Source organism: Hippoglossus stenolepis, chromosome 15 (genome assembly GCF_022539355.2).
Source record: "Hippoglossus stenolepis isolate QCI-W04-F060 chromosome 15, HSTE1.2, whole genome shotgun sequence".
Classification (NCBI taxonomy): Eukaryota; Metazoa; Chordata; class Actinopteri; order Pleuronectiformes; family Pleuronectidae; genus Hippoglossus; species Hippoglossus stenolepis.
This window is the reverse complement of record NC_061497.1, coordinates 13,867,862-13,889,622: the sequence shown is the minus strand read 5'-3', so window position 1 is coordinate 13,889,622 and position 21,761 is coordinate 13,867,862. Positions and strand designations below refer to the sequence as shown.

General features: G+C 39.5%; 2 protein-coding genes across 5 annotated transcripts in view; one reads left to right on the top strand and one right to left on the bottom strand.

Annotated features, from left to right (window-relative positions):
* Nucleotides 1-332: 332 nt before the first annotated feature.
* faxdc2 (fatty acid hydroxylase domain containing 2) lies at nt 333-13,201 on the top strand. Its single transcript, XM_035178511.2, has 10 exons — nt 333-423; nt 2,423-2,661; nt 4,490-4,530; nt 6,940-7,037; nt 7,352-7,455; nt 7,872-7,993; nt 9,866-10,071; nt 10,848-10,953; nt 11,245-11,411; nt 12,059-13,201. The coding sequence occupies exons 2-10, from the start codon at nt 2,640-2,642 to the stop codon at nt 12,213-12,215; spliced, it is 1,023 nt and encodes a 340-aa protein (XP_035034402.1). The 5' UTR covers nt 333-423; nt 2,423-2,639; the 3' UTR covers nt 12,216-13,201.
* A 564-nt stretch (nt 13,202-13,765) lies between these two features.
* The window catches only part of larp1 (La ribonucleoprotein 1, translational regulator), a 47,906-nt gene continuing 39,910 nt past the window's right edge, over nt 13,766-21,761 (bottom strand). For all 4 annotated transcript variants that reach the window (XM_035178504.2, XM_035178501.2, XM_047343622.1 and 1 more), the window contains 8 exons: nt 19,888-20,011; nt 19,476-19,681; nt 19,223-19,329; nt 18,523-18,680; nt 18,178-18,322; nt 17,887-17,996; nt 17,464-17,591; nt 13,766-17,277 (listed from right to left, as the gene is read on the bottom strand). In XM_035178504.2, the coding sequence (XP_035034395.2) occupies nt 17,053-17,277; nt 17,464-17,591; nt 17,887-17,996; nt 18,178-18,322; nt 18,523-18,680; nt 19,223-19,329; nt 19,476-19,681; nt 19,888-20,011 (1,203 nt within the window). In that variant the 3' untranslated portion in view covers nt 13,766-17,052. The remainder of the gene's footprint in view (nt 17,278-17,463; nt 17,592-17,886; nt 17,997-18,177; nt 18,323-18,522; nt 18,681-19,222; nt 19,330-19,475; nt 19,682-19,887; nt 20,012-21,761) is intronic.

Genomic DNA, 21,761 nt, shown 5'->3' with positions numbered 1-21,761 from the left:
CATTCATTTTCAAGACCTTTTAATTACTGAAACATCACAGTTTACCTGTATAAAACAGTACAAACCTTATTCATTAACTTCCTCCTCTTTCAGTAAATCAATAAAAATCAAAGCTGTAGTTTATTTCTTGGTGTCAGTTTTTGGTCTAAGCAGCAGCTCCTGTAGCATCATTTTAGTTTTACTAAAAGTCACAATCATAGAGGATTGAATGTGAAGTTATTGTGTGTCATTAAATTATTTAATTATTTAAAAAATGGGAAATCAAATCATCAAATTCTATTTGATGTTACTGTAATTCCACAGAGCACCTGAGCAGCAGCAGAGTTCCCACCCGTCAGTGAGTCTGCAGAGAAACGACATGTGACACGTGTGTGCCAAAACCCTGCAGCACACCGATGCAGTGGCAGCAGATTCACACCAGAGGTCAGATTTTAGCCGTGCAACAAATACACCATTATAGCCAAGAGCTAATTTACCTGCCGAGTTAAACAAAGGAGAATAAAATAGATACTTAATATGACGGTCAAAGATTCTGGATCATTTGAATAAATAACAGATCCATTAATAGCTAAGAAAAGTAACAAGTTTCATATAGATTATTTGATAAGCTTTAAGTAAAAACATTCAAAGTGTAAGGTTTTCTATCCTTAAGCATGTTGAAAAAAACATTGTCATAAAAAAGCTATGTTTTTAAAATATATGCACATAAACTGAGTTATATTTTACCACAGAATCCATGATTTGTCCTTGATTCTCACAACCACCTCCTAAAAAACAACAGAGAGAAAAGCATACACATTCAGTATAAGGAGTATAACAGAAGGATATATCACAAAACTGTAACACAAACTTCAAACTAAAAATCTTTTTATCTCTACGCAGACCAGCCAACAGTAAATCTTATGACCTGATTCTTATTGTCATTTTACGGTGTTATTATAATTTGTGTGTGTTCAGTTTTGTAACTTCTTCTCCCACAGACCAATTTATCAGTGTTAATATCTCTGCTGCCCCCTCCTGGACAATCTAAGAATGGATTTGAACATTTATTTTAAACCCTGATAACATGAAATGACTAGAGGGGCACTCAAAGTAGAAAAAGACAAATGGATCTGCCCCTTTAATCAAATCTGCTCCAAAAATCGATGGGTTTTTGTTGAAGTTTCAAGAAAACTGGTTCAGCAGTTTTTGTGAAATCCTGCTAACAAACAAACAGCAAAGAAAACATAACCTTGACAGAGTTAAAAATCTTATGTCTGAATATCAGGAAAACAGCAGAACAATGTGGTTAGAGATGCAAGGATTTCAACATTAATTAATTCAGTTTGTTTTAACATGTGTCATGAATTGTCTTTTGAATGCAACAATTTAGAACTTCAGACACTAAATAAAAACAATACTGTTTATATATGTCTCTCTGTGGATTAGAGAAGGTCCTGAGTGAAGTGAAAAATACTTAAGTTCTCTCTCTGAAGAGGGTCTGTGGGTCAGATTATCTGTCACATATCAGTGTCCAAAGTTGTACTAATTTGACATAACCACTGTGGTGACCCCATGTACAGTAATAATGAGTAATAGTGGAGCCACGTGTTGCAGCAGCAGGACGGCTGGACCTGGTGCGGGTCAGGGAGAGTCAAATGATAGCTGAAGGAGATGTCACTGATGAATAGAAGACAGAATTCTGTTACAGATGACACAAGCATTTTACTGCTGTGGTTGGTTGTAGTGGATTATTTTTTAATTATTTAAGATAAGACAGCAACTAATGATTATTTTCATTTTAAATGATAGTCATTGTAGATAGTTTCATTATAGATTTATTGTATTATTTATTAATATAGATATATTCTTTTTTGAATTTTTACAAACTACACAATTAATCCAACTGATGTTTAATATATTTTTTTGTTTTGCTTTTTATCTGGACCCTGAGTCTGTAGCTAAAAAGTCATCAACATCAATTGGGGGTTGTAAAAAATTAGATCATTTGTACGCACCCATCAAGTCCAAAGGGAAACTTCCACAATCTTTGTCTTGTCAAATTTAATTACATTGTTAAAATAAAGGGGAAAAAACAGCAATATATATATATAAGATAAGATAAGATAATCCTTTAGTAGTCCCACAATGGGGACATTAGCAGTATTACAGCAGCAAGAGTCAAAAAAGTATCAGTAAGTAATAAGTAACATGCAATACTTAAGTGTAAGGAATATAAAAAATAAATATATAAATATAAATCGTATATAAAGAGAGTGGAGAAGAAGTATAAAATTGCATGAGAAGAAAGTGCTTGAGTAAAGTACTTTTGAGTAAATGTACTTACTATATTCCACCACAGCACCTTATTGCAGTAGAGAGTATTGCACTGTAATCTGCTCTCACATTTCACTGTAATGTATTTATTTATTTTATTTTGCAGTGTGATCTGTTCCCAGTGTTTTTATACACAGTCTATGGTGGTGACCATGCTGAGTCTGAACCTTCACCTGGATCCATGAAGACTGGAGGGAGAGAAAAACCTGTCAGTCAGCTGACCCCCGATCAGCCAATCAGAAGAGTTGCCGTGTTGTAAATAAAGAGTAGTCGGTGGTGAAACAAGCAGCAGAGAGAGAGAGAGAGGAAGCAGCAGGTTGATCATGGTGCAGACAGCAGACAGTGGTAAGTCACACCTTTATCTTCATAACATGTCCGTGAGTGTGTTTCCTCATTTCAAAGCTGAAGTCATGATGTTAAAAACAACAGCAGTGTAGGTTTGGGTTGTCCATGGGTTCATCAACACAGCACACTTCATATGTTGTTCTTACCTTGTTCCTCATCTACCTCTACCTCTTTTTGAAATCCCTATAATTTTCCTGTGCTTTGCATATATATATATACATATAAATATATAAATATATAGAGAGAGAGAGTTTGTGGCAGTCAATGAAAAGAAACCGACATTTGTCTGAGCACGAGGCTAATTATTTTATGTTTTTTACACACTGCACCAAACCCGAGCTGTGTTATTATTTTCCTAGTTAGTCTAATCACCAGTACAAGTACTCTATACAACTATTATGAAATTATGTTGGAAAAAAAACATCATAATTTTTGGATTTTTGAAGCTGGACGAGGGTCGAATATAATTATAGTTTAAATTAGTATAGTTTTCAATGATATAACGTAGTCTTTAAATCAGTTTAGTCTCTATTGATAATGATTAAGCACCGATTGTTTTATTCCTGGACTGTGTTTAACTCATAGTCAGCTGATCAGATAATACTTGACGGATAAAAAGTAATTCAGTTCATAAAATGGCAGGTGTGCGTGCTTGAGTACGTCAGTTATTAAAGCCTAAACTTTGATCTTAAGTTGTACCTTGGCAATTAAAGTAATTCATCAAAGCCAATATAATTTATGTGACTCAGATAATCCGCCAACTCACTGTTTGATCATCATCTGTAATTTTATTAATCGGTGTTACTCTTGCTTTCATCTTAAGTCTCCAGAGTCTCAGTAATCAGCAAATTAATTAACTGTTCCCATAGAAAGAAACTTAAAAAATTAAATTTGATATAATGTAGATTTTTGTTTTATTTACCAGTGTCAAATGTGGTTAATGTTTTGTTTTTATTTCTTTTCTTGATAATAAACCGAATACATTTGGATGCTGATCAGACAAAATACGATTTGTGATAGATTAAATTAAGACCTGATTAATCAAGAAAATAATGTGTACACTCATCCATACTTAACATAAACATTAGTAGCATCAGCCCTTGAAAGTATATGCAGTGTATTTTCTTTCTGAACTACAATAAAAGGAGAGAGGGGATGAGAGTGGAGCAGGTTCTCACAGTAAAAGTGCACATTGTAAAAATGGATTATAACAGGATTATGTTTAATCCTCTAGCTGTAAATTTTGCATCAGGCTTCACTGCACTAAGATGATTATTTTACCATGGAGGGATACAAAACAGTAAGAGAGGGCTACATATATTAAGTGTGGTAACAGTTTTATTATTTCAAATTTGAATGGAGAAATCAGTGAAGGTTCAGCATATGAATGTTATGAACTGTATAGATATGAGTTTATTATTCAAGAAAAATATTACACAATATTTAATTGAGTTACTTAGTTTTTGTAAGTTATTGAAATTAAAGTTATTTTCTTAAACTTTTCGACACAAAAAGACAGATTTCTAACCACCATTACTTTTTGAACAGGCTCAGATTAGGCCACCTTCTTTTTATAATGAACATCAGAGCATTTAATCTCTAATCTTCCACCATCAATCATTTTGGGACAGTTCCACTGTTGCTTCAAACATAAATCAAGAGGGTTTTAAATATGTGATGCTAAAATTCAATTGTTTTTATTTGTAAATATTTAGGTTGCTCGCTTAAATACATTCTGTATGAATGTGTTCTGATTATACCTGGGGAAAAAAAATATATATATATAAAACGAAAATGAAAAATAAGTATCTTTAAATTGTCTCAACAGATATGAGTGGAGCTGCCATGAGGAGCAGCGTCAGCAGACAGGTGAGAACACAACACTCTGCTATGACCATAATTAATTAGAAACAAAACCGAGCAGATCTGTAACAACCCAATAGGATAAGTCACAGGCAACACCCCCGATGACGATCTGCTGTGTATTTTCTCCTTGTCATATTTTAGTTTGATTTCCTGGTTTGATTTTTTTGTTGTTTCTCGTCGTTACTCTTCTAGTGGAGGTTGCGTTTTACTTTGAAAAATGACTATTAACCTTTGTGGCATCTCGCTATAAACACACTGTAAAATATATGTTTTGTGCAAAGTTATCAAGTCCTAATGAACTTTTTTAGTAGTTCAGTGTCGTCTACTAACAATATGACACAAATGTTATGGAAGTTTTCTGGAAGCTGGTGAAAGGAGAACTCAGGCAGCAGCTGATGTCTTACGCAGAATAGTTTAATGTAGACTTGATGCATCAAGGAGACCAGAAGGTGCAACAACATACCAACGCCTACAGAGTAACACGAGCAATTGTCACCCCCAAGTCTCCCTCACCCTGCGACACCCATTCCTACAGCACATCCACGAAAGGCTAGCATTGCTGTCACTCTCTATGTTACATGTAGGTGTTCGCATCCTATTGGATAGTTAAGCCTAAAGTATGCATTCCTAAATCACGTTGTGTCCTTACGTCTTGCCACTGGTGAAATACACAACAGGGTTGGAGGTGATGCCTCTCTGTCTGGGGCATCTGAATTGGGTAAGAAAGTCCTTTAGCCTAGACACTACAATGTACTGCTGGTTGGCCCTTTTATCTATATCCCGACCTTGGGTACTCCTCAGAGAGAGAAGGGAGTATGTGTGGAATGAGACAGGCTCTATTCTCCTAATGGAGCTGTGCAGATGTAATGTGTGAGTGTGGTCAAATATTCCTTCACCACAAGAGCCTCTCTTACCACCACCAATCAATACATTTTCTAAAATCATCATTAACCAGAAGACAAGAAATGTGCACACAACAGTTTTGGCTGCCACAAACTTTGGAACTACCTCCCATGTGACGTTTCGGACTCAGGTTTCCGTCGCTTCTGCCCCTTATCAAGTTTGGATGTGTCTGCTTTTATATACTTTCTAAGATTATATTTAAACATGTTTGATAATTAGCACCTGTTTTAAGAAAACTTTAAAAGGTTCCTGTACTGAACTTATGAGAATCAGCTGTTTAAAAGCCAACATCATTACAAGTAGTTTGCCAAAGTCAATATTTTAAGCTGAGGTTTAGTTCGTTTAACAAATTTGAACATTTAGATGACGGTTTTTGAACAAGGGATATTGTTTTTATTTTATTTTTTTACATGATCGTATGATTAACAGCTTTTCATTTATCATAACCCACCGACCATCAGTCAAAGCTCACATTAGCGTCACACAGACATAGTAGACGTCCGGCCGAGAGTCTGATTCTCTTGAAATTCATCACATAACTGCAGGTACTAATGAAGCCTTATGAAGCTCCTAATGAATTATTTTGGGGATTGTAAAGATTTTATTCATTAGATTTTGAAAGAATTGCACTCATCTGTGTATTTGTATCTGTTAAATGTGATTATTTATATGGATGGATGTATTTGTGCCTCTGACAGTTAAGCACTAAGACCAGTGTGACATTTCTGTAACTGTTGCCATGGTTGAGCCGGGGGCAGCCGGGGTAATGCCTGGTGTTTAAGAGAGTCTGGTGAATGTGGAGTCAATCCATGGTCTTAATTCCTGCTGAGTGAACTGATCCAGTTTGTCGGCCTGGCTCAGATTTTGCTTTGATTAAATTAACGGTGCATTTGTACATTTTAGATTCAGTATTAAAAAAAAGGTGATCGCCCCCTGGTGGGCGACAGCACTACATGTCACAAATCCTGCCTCTTCCATGTTAGTGAATGGGACATGGTTCTAAATTGAAAAGTCAAAGCACACAACCAATAAATGGAAGAATCCTTTTGCTCATCTTACTAAAATAACGTCTTCTCTTGGATCACAAAAAAATGTAAACCATGCAAATGTATGATGTGGTCAAACAATATACTTTTATCATTTACACTCGCGATGCATGTCAGAGATGGCTCTGCTGTTAAAAACTAAAAATCCAATTCAATTAATAAAGTCCTGTAATCAATGCTTTTCTAAATGTGTTTATCATCAACTATGGATCAATTGTATATTTCCTACTGGTACCATACATTCTGATGGTGTGTTTCACCTACAAGTGAACAGACCCAAGAGGCCACAGTGCTGTCATCCCCATGGACAGACCCTGGATTGAGTAACAGCCTCAGTGTTGTTTTGAGAGACGTATCCACACTGTAGGAAGTTTTTGTGGGAAACGTTGATGTGGCGCAGCATCACGAGATCACGCAGCATCAACGGGGGGTTATACATCACTGTTGCTGTCTCTCTGCTCAGGACAGCCCTGCAGGACTGTGGGACTCTGTGAAGAAAGCTGCCTTTGTCATCGGATCTGGAATCTTATTCTTGGCTGCGTTCGGCAACTCGCTGACATGGTAAGATCGCTTTAAGCCAAACAGTATCAACATTGCAACACAGCAGCATTTTGCCCTGTAATAAGCCTGAGGAGAACCCGCAGGTTATCACATCAATGCACAGTAGAGAGGGTGAGAAAAGCAGGATAAGAAGTGAAACAGAATAGGAGAGAAGTAGACGGAGGGGTCTGGAGAGGACGGTGCAGAGCAGGACTGTGCAGATGGAGGAAGGGGCAGGACAGAGTAGGACTGGGCCTGTTTTGGAATAAATGTTTGATTTCACCATGTTTGAAACGTCCTGTAAACCTGACACTCGACACTAATTCTCCCTCCAGGCATCTTCAGAGATTCTGGGGAGCTTCAGGCGATTTCTGGCAGAACATGTGGACCCAGCTGTACGTGGCCTTTGAGGGTCACGACGCTGCTCTCTTCTTCTTTGGTACGAAACAACCGCGTAGTTGTGTTTCTCCAGATGATCGTGCTGCAAAGCAACAGACGGTTATTGATTTAACACAGAGAAGTTTTCACAGCAGCTCTAAAAACATAAATAAACAAGCAGGATTTCATCTCTTCTGAGATACAGACAGAGGTTTGTTTTCTAGATGATGTGACTGCACAGAACATATTTTTTAATTTGGTATCAGTCACGGATGAAATATAACTGAAACCTCTGCTGTCAACGTTTATCATGCTGAAATCATGTGTTTGAGTCATTAACTGTATTTCTCTGTTGGATGTTATCTGTGTCAGACATTTTGTGTATTACAAGATAAGAAACATGTAGTTTAAGTAATAATATTATGGTTATTATGTAAAAGAATGTAATGGTGACAGTGGTCTTGTTTTTCTCAACAGGGACGATGTTCATCCCCACTGTGGCGTTCTGGGTCCCGAATGCTCTGCTGCTGTTGGCGGACACGACCGGTAAACCGTCCTTCATCACTCGCTACCGCATCCAGATGGAGAAGAATAACCCGGTAGGATAAAAAGCCTCATTATTAAATGTTTGGTCTATATACTGTTTGGTCTATATACTTTTTGTATTGCACTACTAAATACACCAGCACCAGTGTTACTATTTCTACTGCCTCTACTGCTGTTAATACTACTGGTCATTTTATATCGAGGTAACTACGCCACTTCAACCTCTACTGCCAATATTTTCATTGTAGCTGCTTTCAGACATGCGCTGAACTCTGGACATTTTCCAGAAATTTTCCGGAGGGGCTGTATGTGGGAACGCAAATGGCCGTGTCAGTTTCTCCCATCTTTTCTGGGACTTTTCCTTCCAGCCCCCAAGTTAAAAGTCTCTGGAAATCTGGAAACTGTCTGGAAATTTCGGTCTGGACTGAATATTTGATCGTGATCATGTGTGTCCTCATGTCCATCTGACCAAAGTCCTGTTTGAGTAACAGATGTTGTCAGACACTGCAGAGATAAAGACTTGACACGTCTGATAACCAGAGCTGGAGGTGACTCTGGAAATGTGAATGGATTATTGATTACCTTTCACTGATTAGAACAAAGAAGGCAGTGTACGTTAAGTGTTTTCAGGGTTTACTAAAAATCAAACCATTTTCTAGTATCTGAATGTAGTGCCAGCTTTACCCAGCTGTGCTATACATCGAATCTGTTGTGTGACATACATTTACACAACATTTCTCTTTGTAGTAATCAGCAGTGATAAGCTAAGTGTTTTGTATGGTCCAATACTCCGAGGAGAGATACCTCAGTTCACTGACCGACAGTAACAGGTTGAGCAGCACCGGACATAAACAAAGCCAGGATGTGCTGTTATGTAACAACAATACAATAAAGTCATTGTTTTTGTCTAAATTCAACCAAATTAGTGACAGTAACTGTTTCCTGACATATCTGAAGTTTGGGGGAACTTTTGGCCATTTTCCACACTAAACCAAAGATTCTTTCATTTCCAGTGTTTCACAGGTAGGTGTTTGTGTTTGTTCGGTTCAATGTGGTAAATAAATCAAGTAGCAGACTGGAAGCTTAAATTAATAATAATCTCTCTGCTTCAATCAAGTCAAAATATCTGTTGGAACAGGTCCAATCTTCCTCGGTTGTTGTGTTTGTACTTCAGTCAACACACATGTCAATAATATATATAATCCTTATATAGACCAGACCGTCCACGACTGTACAGAAACTGTGCAAAAGTTCATCTGAGTACACTTACATGTACACACATGTGCTCAGACACACACACATGCACACCTAAAGGTCAGGATATGTCTGTGTGCTTATAACCAGGGTTCAAAGTTTACTCATCCAGCTGATTGACAGATTCCAGCTGTATTTGAATTTTAGGCAAGAAGATAATTAATACAGCAATTACAGCAATAACAAGAATAATTGGAAACAATGAGAAAGAAATTATTTAGAAACAGTTACTCTTTGAGTTCCAGGTGTTGTTGTTAACTTGTAAAAACTTGTCTTTCTCTGTGCTTAAGATAAACTTATGTCTCATATTAAAATGTACTGAACTACTAACTCCAACCGTCAATACTAATAATAATCTTCATTCACAGCACATTTCTTAAAAGGTTGGACACTATCAAACAAGACAAACACACACAAGTAATATTTAGTAGCATCTAATGAGGATAATGTTTCTACATTATCATCATTGACCTGCAATGAATCAAGATGAGGAAGGGCTGATATCAGGATATCAGGAAGAAAAAAAACTAGGTCAGTATCGAAGATAAGATGTTGTTGTGAAACCCTAATAAAAAAAAAAGGTAATCGAGGTTTGACTATTTGCAGGTTAACCATAAACTAAATAAAAGGAAATCACTAATACTTCATATGACTCCTCCCTCATCCTCCAGGTGGATCCAGCAAAGCTTCGTCATGCAATGAAGACCATCGCCTTCAACCAGTTCCTCATCTCGGCGCCCATGGTGGTGGTGGCTTACTTCCTGATGAGCTGGAGAGGAAACCCCTGTGGCCCCGAGCTGCCCACCTTCCACTGGGCCCTGATGCAAATGGCCATCTTCTCCCTCATAGAGGAACTTATGTTCTACTACTCACACAGGTACAGATCATTCAGGTTTATCATGTCTTTGCTGAAGGAAAGGTTTATGTGGTCAGTGAAAAGTGGAGGCATGTTTACTGTCATTGGAACACTGAACACTACACATACTGCCACCTAGTGGTTAAGGGTAAGACATGAATACAAGGAGCTACTGGCAGAATTCAAGATTTTTATTCAAGTTATACGAGTACAAACATGTGAAAAACATTTGCTGGGAGGCTGTGTTTAAAGAGTTAAGATATTAAGTAATAAAATACAATGGGCTGCTATGATATCACCCTGTGTATCTTATGTTGTGTAACCAGGTTTTACAGGGATAAATCTCAAATGGCACAATTTTACAGCCATTTGGAGATCATGCCTGTAGATATGTCTACTAAAACCTCTGTAGCATTCTCTGCTTCACTTAATTAGAATAAAAATACACATCATGTTCAGATGTTGTGATATGTATTTCAGGTTTTGGGCGACAACTGCATGATTTCATAGGAGATATTCACTCTCAATAAACTTTTAGGCGAACATGGAGTCTTCCTTTTATTTTGTGTTCCATGGTCATTTACTCTGACCCAGTAACATCTAGGCTGACGCTTACACCCCAGCAAAGATCTCAGTAGTGTTACCTCTATGTAGATACCAAGATTACTTATATATAGACCCTGTTGTTGCAGAGATATACATTATTTGGAAATGTCATTTTCGAACAGGGGGAGGTAGGATGAGGTATCAAGAGGTTAGAACTGTGTTGATATTCTGATTGTCAACTTTTCTCTCAGGCTCTTCCACCATCCTAGCCTCTACAAGCACTACCACAAACAGCACCACGAGTGGACCGCTCCCATCGGCATCGTCTGCATTTACGCCCATCCCCTGGAGCACGTGGTGAGTCCCCCCCCCGCGCTTTCGTTCTCTACCTCTCTAGATTTCAACATTATAGTATTTCTTTCACCGTCAATGTGATATCAGTGTAAGTTAATCTACATTATTTCGTCTCCCGATTAAGACTCACACCAGCTGCAACTTTCACAAATAAATCGAATGCCTTTCATTTTCACATCTGGAATTTTGACAAACCTGATCCTGAAAAACAATCTGAGCTCACTGCTCTTGATTCAGCTGTCGAAAGTTTGAGATTGAGGGTTTTTCTGGATTGCTCCTCCTCTCTGCCGGTAGATCGCTAACATGCTGCCGGTGGTGCTCGGACCCATGATCCTGGGCTCCCATGTGACCACCACCTCCCTCTGGTACTGCCTGGTCCTGTTGAGCACCACTATCTCCCACTGCGGATACCACCTCCCCTTCCTGCCCTCCCCGGAGTTCCACGACTTCCACCACCTCAAGTGAGTCCCCCTACCCACTCATCCAGGAGTGGGATTTAGCAGGAATTTAATGGATTAATATTTAACTCAAAAACGTACTAAATGTATCAAACGTATGCTTAGTTTTTAGCTAATGTTACTTAAATTCTGTGTTTGTTGGGGTCTGATTTTAGCTGCAGGTGAATGCACTTGTACAGACACACAGTAGAACGCACACGTCCACCAACGCCCAACAGTCCCCTTAAATTCAATTAAGCTGCACCAAATTTCACACTTATAGAAATCAGTCCTCTAAATATGCCAGATTTTTTTTTTTTCAAGATCCATGAACCATCCTTTAGGAAACTGATGAAAATGTCCAAAGCTTCCGATCTGGCAACGTTAAAAACAGTGAAAAGAACTTCCTGTATCCGCCCATTTGTGTAGATCTGCACCAAAATTTACTGAGTTCTTTGTTAGTCAATATCCTTTCTTTCCATTAAGTTTCATGAAAATGAGTTTTTTGAGTAACACTGCTTGCAAACAAACCGCACAACAAACCAACAGGGAAAAAAACATAATCTCCTTTCCAGAGGTAATAGGGAGAACAGCTTTTTTAAATGTGATTGTTCATTTTTGTGTAGAGTCTTTGTGTTTAACCTCTTGCCTCTCATCCCTCCTGGGTCCAGGTTCAACCAGAATTTCGGCGTGCTCGGTGTGCTGGACCGGCTCCACGGCACTGACAGCAAATTCCGGCAGACCAAGCAGTACGAACGCCACATCGTGCTCGCCAGCCTCACCCCGCTGAACGAGAGCGTCCCTGACTCCCCCAAGAAGGCTCAGTGATGACCCGCGACCCCCTGACCTCAGGCCTTACCAAGTTTGAGAATGTCACCGCGACACGTGGAGATAAAACTTCCAAATTAATCATAAAACGACGATTACGATTTTTATCCAGAAAAGCTGTTGATCACACCTTGGTTATCTGTGGTTTTATTTTTACAAGATGAAATATTGTTTTTGCACTTAATCGGATGTGCAGGTTTCATGCTGAAGTTCAGCCTCCTCTGTGGATGTGACAGTTTGAAAGCCTCTCGTGATTGGTTCACTGTCAGTGATGTCACAGAGAAGTCAGCAGTTCAGGCTTATCTGTAACATCCAATGAGTGTAAAAGTTTGAAGAAGCTCTTAATAGATGAAGTTATACATGATTAAAATACAACGTTGGATTTGTATAGCGCCAAATCATAACATACAGTATCTCAAGGCACTTTAAATGTTTAGGACTCACAAATTTTAAATTTGCTTTTACGGGACAGTTCCTTTTTCAGGTAGAAAGAATAATTAAGTGATGAGTGAAAACAATTGATTTCACTTTAATTTGACCTTGTACTGAAACACGCAGTTTTTAGCCGGTCCCTCCCTCCATGTTTAAACTAAACTTCGACGTATTTAAAATATAGTCAGAAGAAAAGCTTTCTATCATTCCTGATTAACGACAGTGCTACACCTAACACGTTTGAATGTATAAATAATTTCGGCAGAAAAAGATTCTGGTTTTAACGTTAAGTAAAACTCTGTTGTGGTGATAAAACGGATCATAAATCTCTTGTAGTATTTTAAGTCTGGTTTAGTAACAGCTCACCAGTTTAGACTCATGTTCACTTGCTGCTCAGACAGGGTTTGGGTTCTTGCACTTTTCTTTTCCGTGGGACTTAAACATACTCCTGAATGTTAAATGTGTCTTGATGTATTACAGAGGAGCTAATATTTGTATTACAAGGACTGAATGTTGGGAATAAATGTTTAATTAATAAAAAAATAATGATGTTCCCTACTGTGGTTGATATGGTTTAAAGATGTTTTACTGGACTGTTTAATAGTTATAAAACTTTAATAAATGTGAGCTGTGGTAACAGGAAAAAAGGGTTAACCCTAACCCAAAAGTTCACTCTACACACACACAATCTTGTACTTTTATCTTAGTGAGAATACTGATTCGCATATTACATATTTCCCTCCCTCTAACCTTAAAAATCACAAGTAAATAACAAACCCTAATCATAGACTTAATTATAATCAAAACCTAACCCTAATCACAACCTTAACATTAACCCTAACCCCAACCCTAGTTATATCCCTAACCCTAGTAAAAAACCTAATCCTAAACATAACCCTAACCACAACCCTAAAAGTAGTAAAAACCCTTTCAGTAAACACAAGCTAACCCCTAACCTTATTTTTACCGCAACCCTAAAGCAATCCTAACCCACAAACTGCCCTTTAAAGAAGTGTGCCTGTGAATGTGAATATTCCGTTCATGGTCCACAAAGATTTACATTTAATACAAGTCAACACACACATATACACTCAAAAATAAAACAGTCAACAGCCATGTTTGAGGTTTTTTTGTCCGTTTTGTGGTTTTTTTCTTTATTAAAGGAAAGCATAATTACTACAAATTACAAATAACACTAATAGCGAATCACATCAGCCTACAAAGCAGATATTATGAATATTAAATGATATTATACAAGATCTCATTCAAGTATTTTACATTTTTCCATTTTATATATTTTTTTGTTCTTTTCCTCGTTTTCATCTTTTTTTCCTCATGACAAGCCTAGGATATTGTAATGTAATGAACTATTTTAATGGTTCATATACAGTTATTTCTTATTCATATGGCTTTATGGAATTTCGTCCTGTTTTCAGTGTCCAGTCATCACAACCAGCCATATTCCTCAGCAACGTCACAAACCCCACTCAGGTTCTTTCTCTTTTTTCTTGTTTTCTGTTGCTCCCTCTCTTCCCTGCGTCCATCATTCATCCCTCCTGTGTCCGGCCATCTGGCTACGTCAATGAGAAACTGCTGAATGGAGGCTGTAGCGCCCCCTACAGTTTAGTTTGGACAGCAAACAGCAGTTCTAAGCTCATATAGAAGGCTGACGGCTCCCAAAACACTTGAAACGCCCAAATGTCTGATGGCAGGTGATGATCACATTAGAGGGAGGGGTCACTTGACTGCCCCAGGAGGAAGGCACCCCCTACTGGCAGAACATCATGTCTGCAGCCACACCAGCTCCAGGCTTTCGCTGGTTTTGGGAAATTCACAGAGTTTTGCTTTCCTCAACAGTTTGGAGCTTTTTCTGTCTTTAAACCTCCAGTAAACAACTTGATGCATCAACTGTAAGTTTCTGATACTGATCCAAATCTCCCTGAAGTTAAACCAACATGACATTGAAAGTAAAAGAAAAGTAAATATAGCTTTGCATTTTCACGTTTCCAACAATTTTGGGTTTAGAGGAAGAAAGTGAACAAACACTGACAAGACGATGTGATATCCACCTCCAATCTGCTGGAACGTCAACCAACAGGCTAAATGATGATAGGACCTTGACTTAAAAAAAATAATAACAATAATAACAGGCACATGTGTCCAACACAGATTCAACTAAAATGTCAGGCTTTGTCTAATTTATTTCTCAAAAGCATTTGAACATATTGTGACTGTACTCTGCAGCAAACATGCTGTGTCAATGAAAAATGGGTCACTTCATCTGCATCAGGATAAACATGTGTATTAAGACTCAATATTCTCCTCCAACTTCATTTTTAACCATTTTAAACTTTGCTGACACTGTCAAAAACCTGGAGGCTGAAGATTCGATAACTCTTTGGGTCACGTCAACAGATGTTGGAAATGTCGCTGTCATTTTGGCAAAAACAGCAAATTAACTCATTTCAACGTGATAAAACTATTAACAGGTTTTGTTTTTAACGGACACACGTCAACAACCTGATGTCAACTTTCCCTTTTGTGATGTGAACCATGTTCCCCATTCTGAAATCCACAGATGTTTCTTTTTCTTTTTTTTTTTTAAACAGCCTGACACAAACCCAACCTTTATCATAGCAACGCTAGAAACACTGCAAATTGAAATTAAAAAGCATTAAAAGATAATTATGAGACCATAAAAAAAAAAAAAAAAAGTTAGAGTACGTACACGTGTAAGGCAAATATATAATCTGTTCTATAAACAATAAAACAAGTAGCAGGGAGCTGTAATCATTTCTCTTCATCTGTCAAATTCACATTTACATTATCGGAGGAAAAGAAAATCAGTATTTGATATCATCAGTACTCGAGGTGGATGAAGATTGAACGATCCACTCAGCGGACTGCAGGAAGAGAGATGACCGAGCAGAACAGGGTGTGAGCAAACAATACAGTCTGAGTTTTTGTCCACAACGAGGCAAGACATCGAGCTGTGTGTGTAGTTTTCATCTTGCTCAGGCTGCTACATCTGTACCTGTATTCGTGCCTGTAACTGACGTGTGAACATGTGTGTGAAACAGAAGAGGCCCAGTCGGCCTCCTGAAGCAGTGGGTCGGCCGAACGAACGACAGTTGAAGTTTGAAGCCAAATGTTTGAACCTCGTTAGCGTCTCCATCCAGAGCTTTAGCACAGAGAGCGAAGGCCCTTCCTCATAACCATCGTTTCTTCAAGTAATTCAGATGGATGATTCCAGTCCTGTAGTGTCACTGATGGTCAGCTGATGGATGGATGTCAAGCGGATGGATTAACGGATGGATGCAGCTCGTGTGTCGGGGAAGGTGAAGGGGCTCAGAGAGAGTCAGGAAGCACCCAAAGAGAGATCTTTAGTGGGGGGAGGGGGGGCGACAAACTTCAACCTGACTGAAGTGTTTTCAGCACAAAAAGCCACGACTCGCAAACACAGGGAAGATTTACTGGACTTGTAACAGACCCAATGACACTTGGAAGACAACTGAGAAAAGGTGACGGAGGGGGGGACCGAGGCAGGGGGATGCAGTTTTGTAGGAACAGCACCACTTAGTGGCATCTGCTGGATACTGTGACCAGATATATGGGTGATTTCAATGCTGTACAATCAACAATAAGGTGGCGGGCACAAGTTCGAAGCGGTAAAACCATTAAAATAAGGCAACTTTCAATGATCATGTCCACACTGAGGGGGCGCTACAAGTCTTTTTTTTCTCCTTTCGTTCTTTTTATCATTTGGCTCTTAAATGTTTCTCCCCTCAGTGTCCAGCCATAAAGTAAAACAAATATTTCTAATTTTCAGCCCTAAGCTGAGCGCTCGCTCTGGGCTCTGCGGATGAAAATGTCAGTCGCTTGGTTCAAACCACTTTGGTCCGGTCGGACGTCAGGAGCAGCGCAGCCTCCAGCGAGTCAACTGTGGGACTTTTCAGATGCTCAGTCTGGTTCAAACTATTTCCTATCCCACCACATGCCGAAGAAATAATAATCATTAATCTGAGATCTGGGCAAGGAATCAAAAATCTTTCAGCCAGCGTGACGATCAAAGAGGGGTTCCAGTGATGGAGAGGGGGGGTAAACATGAAAAAAAAAAATCCAGGATAGTAAATCACTGCCAAAACATCCACCGTGTGAACCAGCAATGATGTGGAAAAAAGCCTGATACCTCATCCATTCTTTGCCTCGATAAAAAAAAAAAGGTACTGAAAAAACTGAAAAAAAAGAGAATTTTCAATATTTTCTTCTTTCTCTCTCAATTAAAAAAAAAACGTAAGTGTGAACGAAGGGCTGGATGCCCCCACCCCCCTCCCGCTGCACAGAGAGAACCGGCGACTTCCAGACGTGGTTGAGTTGATCCATGCGGGCCGGTGTGTTTGTGGCGTTACTTCAGCGTCTTGGTGTCCGGTGCGGGGTCAGCGGCCGTGGCGGGGGTTTTCTGACTGGTGGGTTTGGCATCATCCCTGGCTGTGGGGCCCTGGGCGGTGGGGGCAGGGCTGGGGCCTGAGCTGGCCTGGCTGTGGGGCCGACTGGAGGGCTGGGATGGGTGCCTGCGGCGACCGTCGCCGCTGGACGAGTGTCTTCTGCGACCCCCTTCCTCCATAGGCGGCTAGATGCATTCAAAAGCAGGGTGGAGATTAGATAATGAAAATAACCTTCAGTTATTATAAACCATCACATCTGTGTTGTTGCAGCTACTTGTTCTTTTAAAGAAATAATATGAAACAAATATCAGTATATTAGTCTTTGAGGGTTAGGATATATATATAAACCTTTACAAAAACATTGTACTTACATCGATCCTGAAATCCTCCAGACGTTTAAACTTGCTCAGACACTCCTGCAGCTTGGGATCGATCGCCATGGTTTTAGCTTTGGAGTATTTGAGGAAGGCCCAGAACTTCTCCAGTCCATAAAGCTGACCTTTAAACAGGAGACACAAATACAATTAGCAGGAGAAGAAAATGAATCACTATCTATAAAAGAAGAAAACTGAACCAGAAACTCTGAAATCCTGTGGTGTATTGAGAGAAAATAAGCCTTCAGTCTGTATTGTCTTTTCTCTCTGTGGTTTTAACAGTACTGCAGTGTTTTATATGTTTTTTTAATCAACAAATAAATTCATGGATTAATTTATGATAAGGAAACAGATCCAGCCGAGATGTTTCATGAAGAACCCATTTCGTCTGCTCTGATCTGCGCACACTGATGAACTCACCAGCCTCGTAGTCTTTCATGGTCTCCTCTTGGAAATCCTTAAAAATGTCTGGTCTGAATTTCTTCTCTAGACCGTAACTGTAGTACCTGAAGAGGCACTCCAAACCGTACCTGCAACATGACGACACACACACATAATGAAGGAGGCAGTCTGATAAAAGCTACAAATCAGAAACGACTCAATTGGAGCGCTCTCTTAAATTTGACCAACAAAGCAACAAGTAAATAAACACACAGGCTTAGGGCAGATTAATTCAAAAAATGATGCTATTGAGGAGATGGTGGTTCTTACCTGTATCCTTCCTTCCCATCCTCGACCACCAGCTGTCTGAACTCCTCGTACATCTTCCTGTTGAAATGATCTCGCAGGAAAAAGGACCAGAAACGGAAGAGTGTGTTCATTTCCTGCGATTGGCCGATTCCCAGTCGCTTTCGCTCTGTGATTAGTTGAGAGGAGAGAGGGAAGGTGGACATGATTATTTAAAAAAAAAAAAAATATGTCAATGGGCTAGGAGAGAAGAAAAGATCTATTTTCAGTTATACGTTAGGAAAAAAAAAATCTTATTTTGATATTTCAGGACAGAATAAAATAAATATACAATAGAGGAGAAGGAGGAAAATGTTTGTGTTTGTTTACCATTTAGGCAGCGCCGGCGGTACTTGTGGTAGACGTGTTGCGTGAAGCCGTTCTCCTTGAGCAGCTCGTGTGACGGGTGCTGGAACTTGGGGAGGGACTGGGGGGTGCAGCCGATGTTACCCAGGGCAGGAGTGCCCTCTGATGGGCTGGCGTTAGAGCTGAGAGGGAGAGAGGTGGAGGAGAAGGTGGAGAACACACGGAGAGAGAGAGAGTGAGAACAAGCACATTAAGTTTAAGAACTACTGGAGCAGTGAAGTCGGTCCTGAATCTGAGGTGATTCTCTGCCCTTCACTTCAATTACACTTTGAAAAGCCTGATATTTGGGACAGACACAATATAAAAGGCAATTAAGAAATATTTAACACTTCTGGTACAACCTAAACTAACCACCTATTAAACTAAAAATATCCTCACATCATACTGGTAAACTGTTAAGTCACACATCCAGGCCATCCTTTTCATTGGTACATATAATTGTTTAAAATTTTTGTGTTTGTATTATGTATGTCATGTCCCAAAATAATCTGAATGTCTTATATTGTGATTTTTTTTTGACAATATTGAGACAAAAATAGACTTTTGTATTTTCTTGTCAGCTCCACTTGGTGAAATCCCACAATGATTTTTCCAACTAAAATGAAATTTGGTACTTTTGGGGATTTAAGACAAACATAAGAGAGTCCAGAGCAGTGAGCCTCACCTGACTGAGGCCGTACGTGAGCGATGCTCTCTGGAGTCCATCACCCAGCCAACGTGACACTCCATGGGCGGGTTGGAGCTGTGTCGGGTCTTCCTCTTCCTGGGCGTCTGAAAAATGACGGAGAAAATTATGTCAAGAAGATCATTTGAAAGTAAGTGAACTGTCTACAACTGGCTACAAATAGCTAGAGTTGCTTTGATCCTCTAAAACCTTAAAACCTTCTGATTTCACCACCACCCGGCAACCATCTTACCTTGGCATCAACAGGTCGACTTTCCTTCACCACTGGGTAGAAGCGCGGCGTCATGGTGGAGTCCTTCCGGTGAGGGGTGCGAGGCGTGCGTGGCGTCCGGGCACTGCGGTAGTTGGGTGAGTCAGGCACAGTAGTCGGGAGAGAGCGAGCTATGGAGGAGGGCTCAGGGGCACCGAAGAGTTTGTTTGCCAAAGCATCTGTGGGGACTGAGGAGGGAAGAGAAAAACATTTAAATAAAAGACAGAAACAACTTCCAGCAGGTTATTAAAAATATTCTACAGAATGTTGTAGTAAATTTTATTCTACTGAATAAAAACTACTCCTCAACATCATTAGATTCACCGTATTCCAAATAAAGACGATACTTGATGCGTTTGTTTCTTTTGTGCCTTGTGTGTTTCCGTGTTCTTACTCTGCTGAGGTCGGGGTGGGCCTGGCGGGACTTCCTGTTTGGGGTCGACAGGGGGTTCGGGGGTCAGGCACTCGAACTCTTCGCGGCTGATCAGGTGGACCTTCTTGAAGTTCTCCACCTCTTGCTGTAGAAGGTAGAAGATCCAGCATTAATGTGACGAGGAGGGAAAAAATCTTCCTCTTACTAAAAATGTAAGAGGTCAAGGGCAGAGTTAAAGAGGGAAATGTGGCAAATGTTGAGAAGCCAAAAATGTAAAGACACCTCCGCCAAGGCCCAACAGCCTTCCAATGAAGCGGCACCAAATCATACACACTCACGGGGGCAGTCCTCTAAATGGAGCCATTAATTATTCCCTGGGAAACTGGTGAAAATGTCAAAAAACTTCCCAAACAGCAATGTTAAATAAAAGTGAAAAAAAGTTCCTGCATCTGCCCATTTAACCAGATCACTCCAAAACTTAACAGGCTCTTTCTTTCTTCTCATCCTTTCACCAATTTGTGTGTAATCTGTTCAATAGCTTTTATGTAATCATAGTGACAAACAGAAACACAGGGGCGAGTTAAAAGAGCGTCCATCAAAAAACGTAACAGATAATAAATATACAAATAAAAATAAATAAACCTGGTACATTGAAGGAATTATTAACAAATGGAGGATAAACGGACCTTATCTGCAGCAGCCTGGAGATTGAGATGCAGCAGCAAAACACAGCTGCCAAAAACACTCTTTTCACCTTCATGTCCGATGTCCCTCACTGTTCTGACACTGACACGCTCACCAGCTGAGTCACATCCACACAGACCCTGAATTTTCCAACCTCCTAATAACAACAGCTACTGTCCCAAATGCAACAACAGCTCCGTTCAGAAATCTGACCACAACACACAACGAGCCTCGTGCAGCTTTTCATCGTTTCACAAAGTGCGACTCACACTCTCGCCTTCCTTCCACCAAGTCTCCTCAGATCTCTGAGCGTCCATCTTTGTCTCCCCCCTGCAGCCCGTCACTTCGTCCCCCTCAGGCCGAGGCCTTGTGTGTGGGGTTTATTTATAAACAAGTGTCCTCTGTTCCACACACCGCTGGATGTGTGCGGGCGAGCACGTGAAGGTCCCACAAAGAGTTCAACAATGTTACAATGGGCCGCAGTGACAACAGAAACCAAACAAAACAAAACAAACTTTCTGTTCTGTGTCGGGTTTCCATGTCCAGAAACAGCTTTAACTGGGGAAGAATAAATGTATCATCATCTGGACTTAGACAGAGACACAGTGACGTAACATGGAAGCTGTCAGAAGAGCCCACCTTGAGTTACACTGGTCACAGACATTCTGGTTGAGTCTCATTTATGTCATAAAGGATCCGGATTTTTGTTTTTAACGACCCAAAAAATCCAGAATTTCCTGTTATTTTGTTTATGTAAAAAAATGTAGGTTTTAAAAATAAACAGATTTCAACAATTAGCTTTTTTATAATTCTAAATCTAACATTTAACAAAGAAGGTTATTTAGAATTTAAATTAATTAATAAAAAAAAAATCCCAAATCTACTCGAAATGACAACTTTTAGATGTGTGGCGACATAAAATGTTTCTTTTTTTGTTTAAAATAATCTTTCAGGAGAAAAAAAAGGATTTTGTTGGTCAGAATCATTAAAGACCAAAAACAATGAGCCTTAACTCACTTATGAAAGATCTTTTTTGGTAAATATTCATGATTCCAACTGCCCTCAGTTTTATAGATGATTTTATTGATAATTCATATGTTTAAAAGAGCGACAGTGTAAAGAAGTTTACATAAAACGTGACCTGGTTTGACTAATATTGAGTTCTTTAAAAGGCAGAATTATCACCATATCAGCAACATATCACGTGGCCT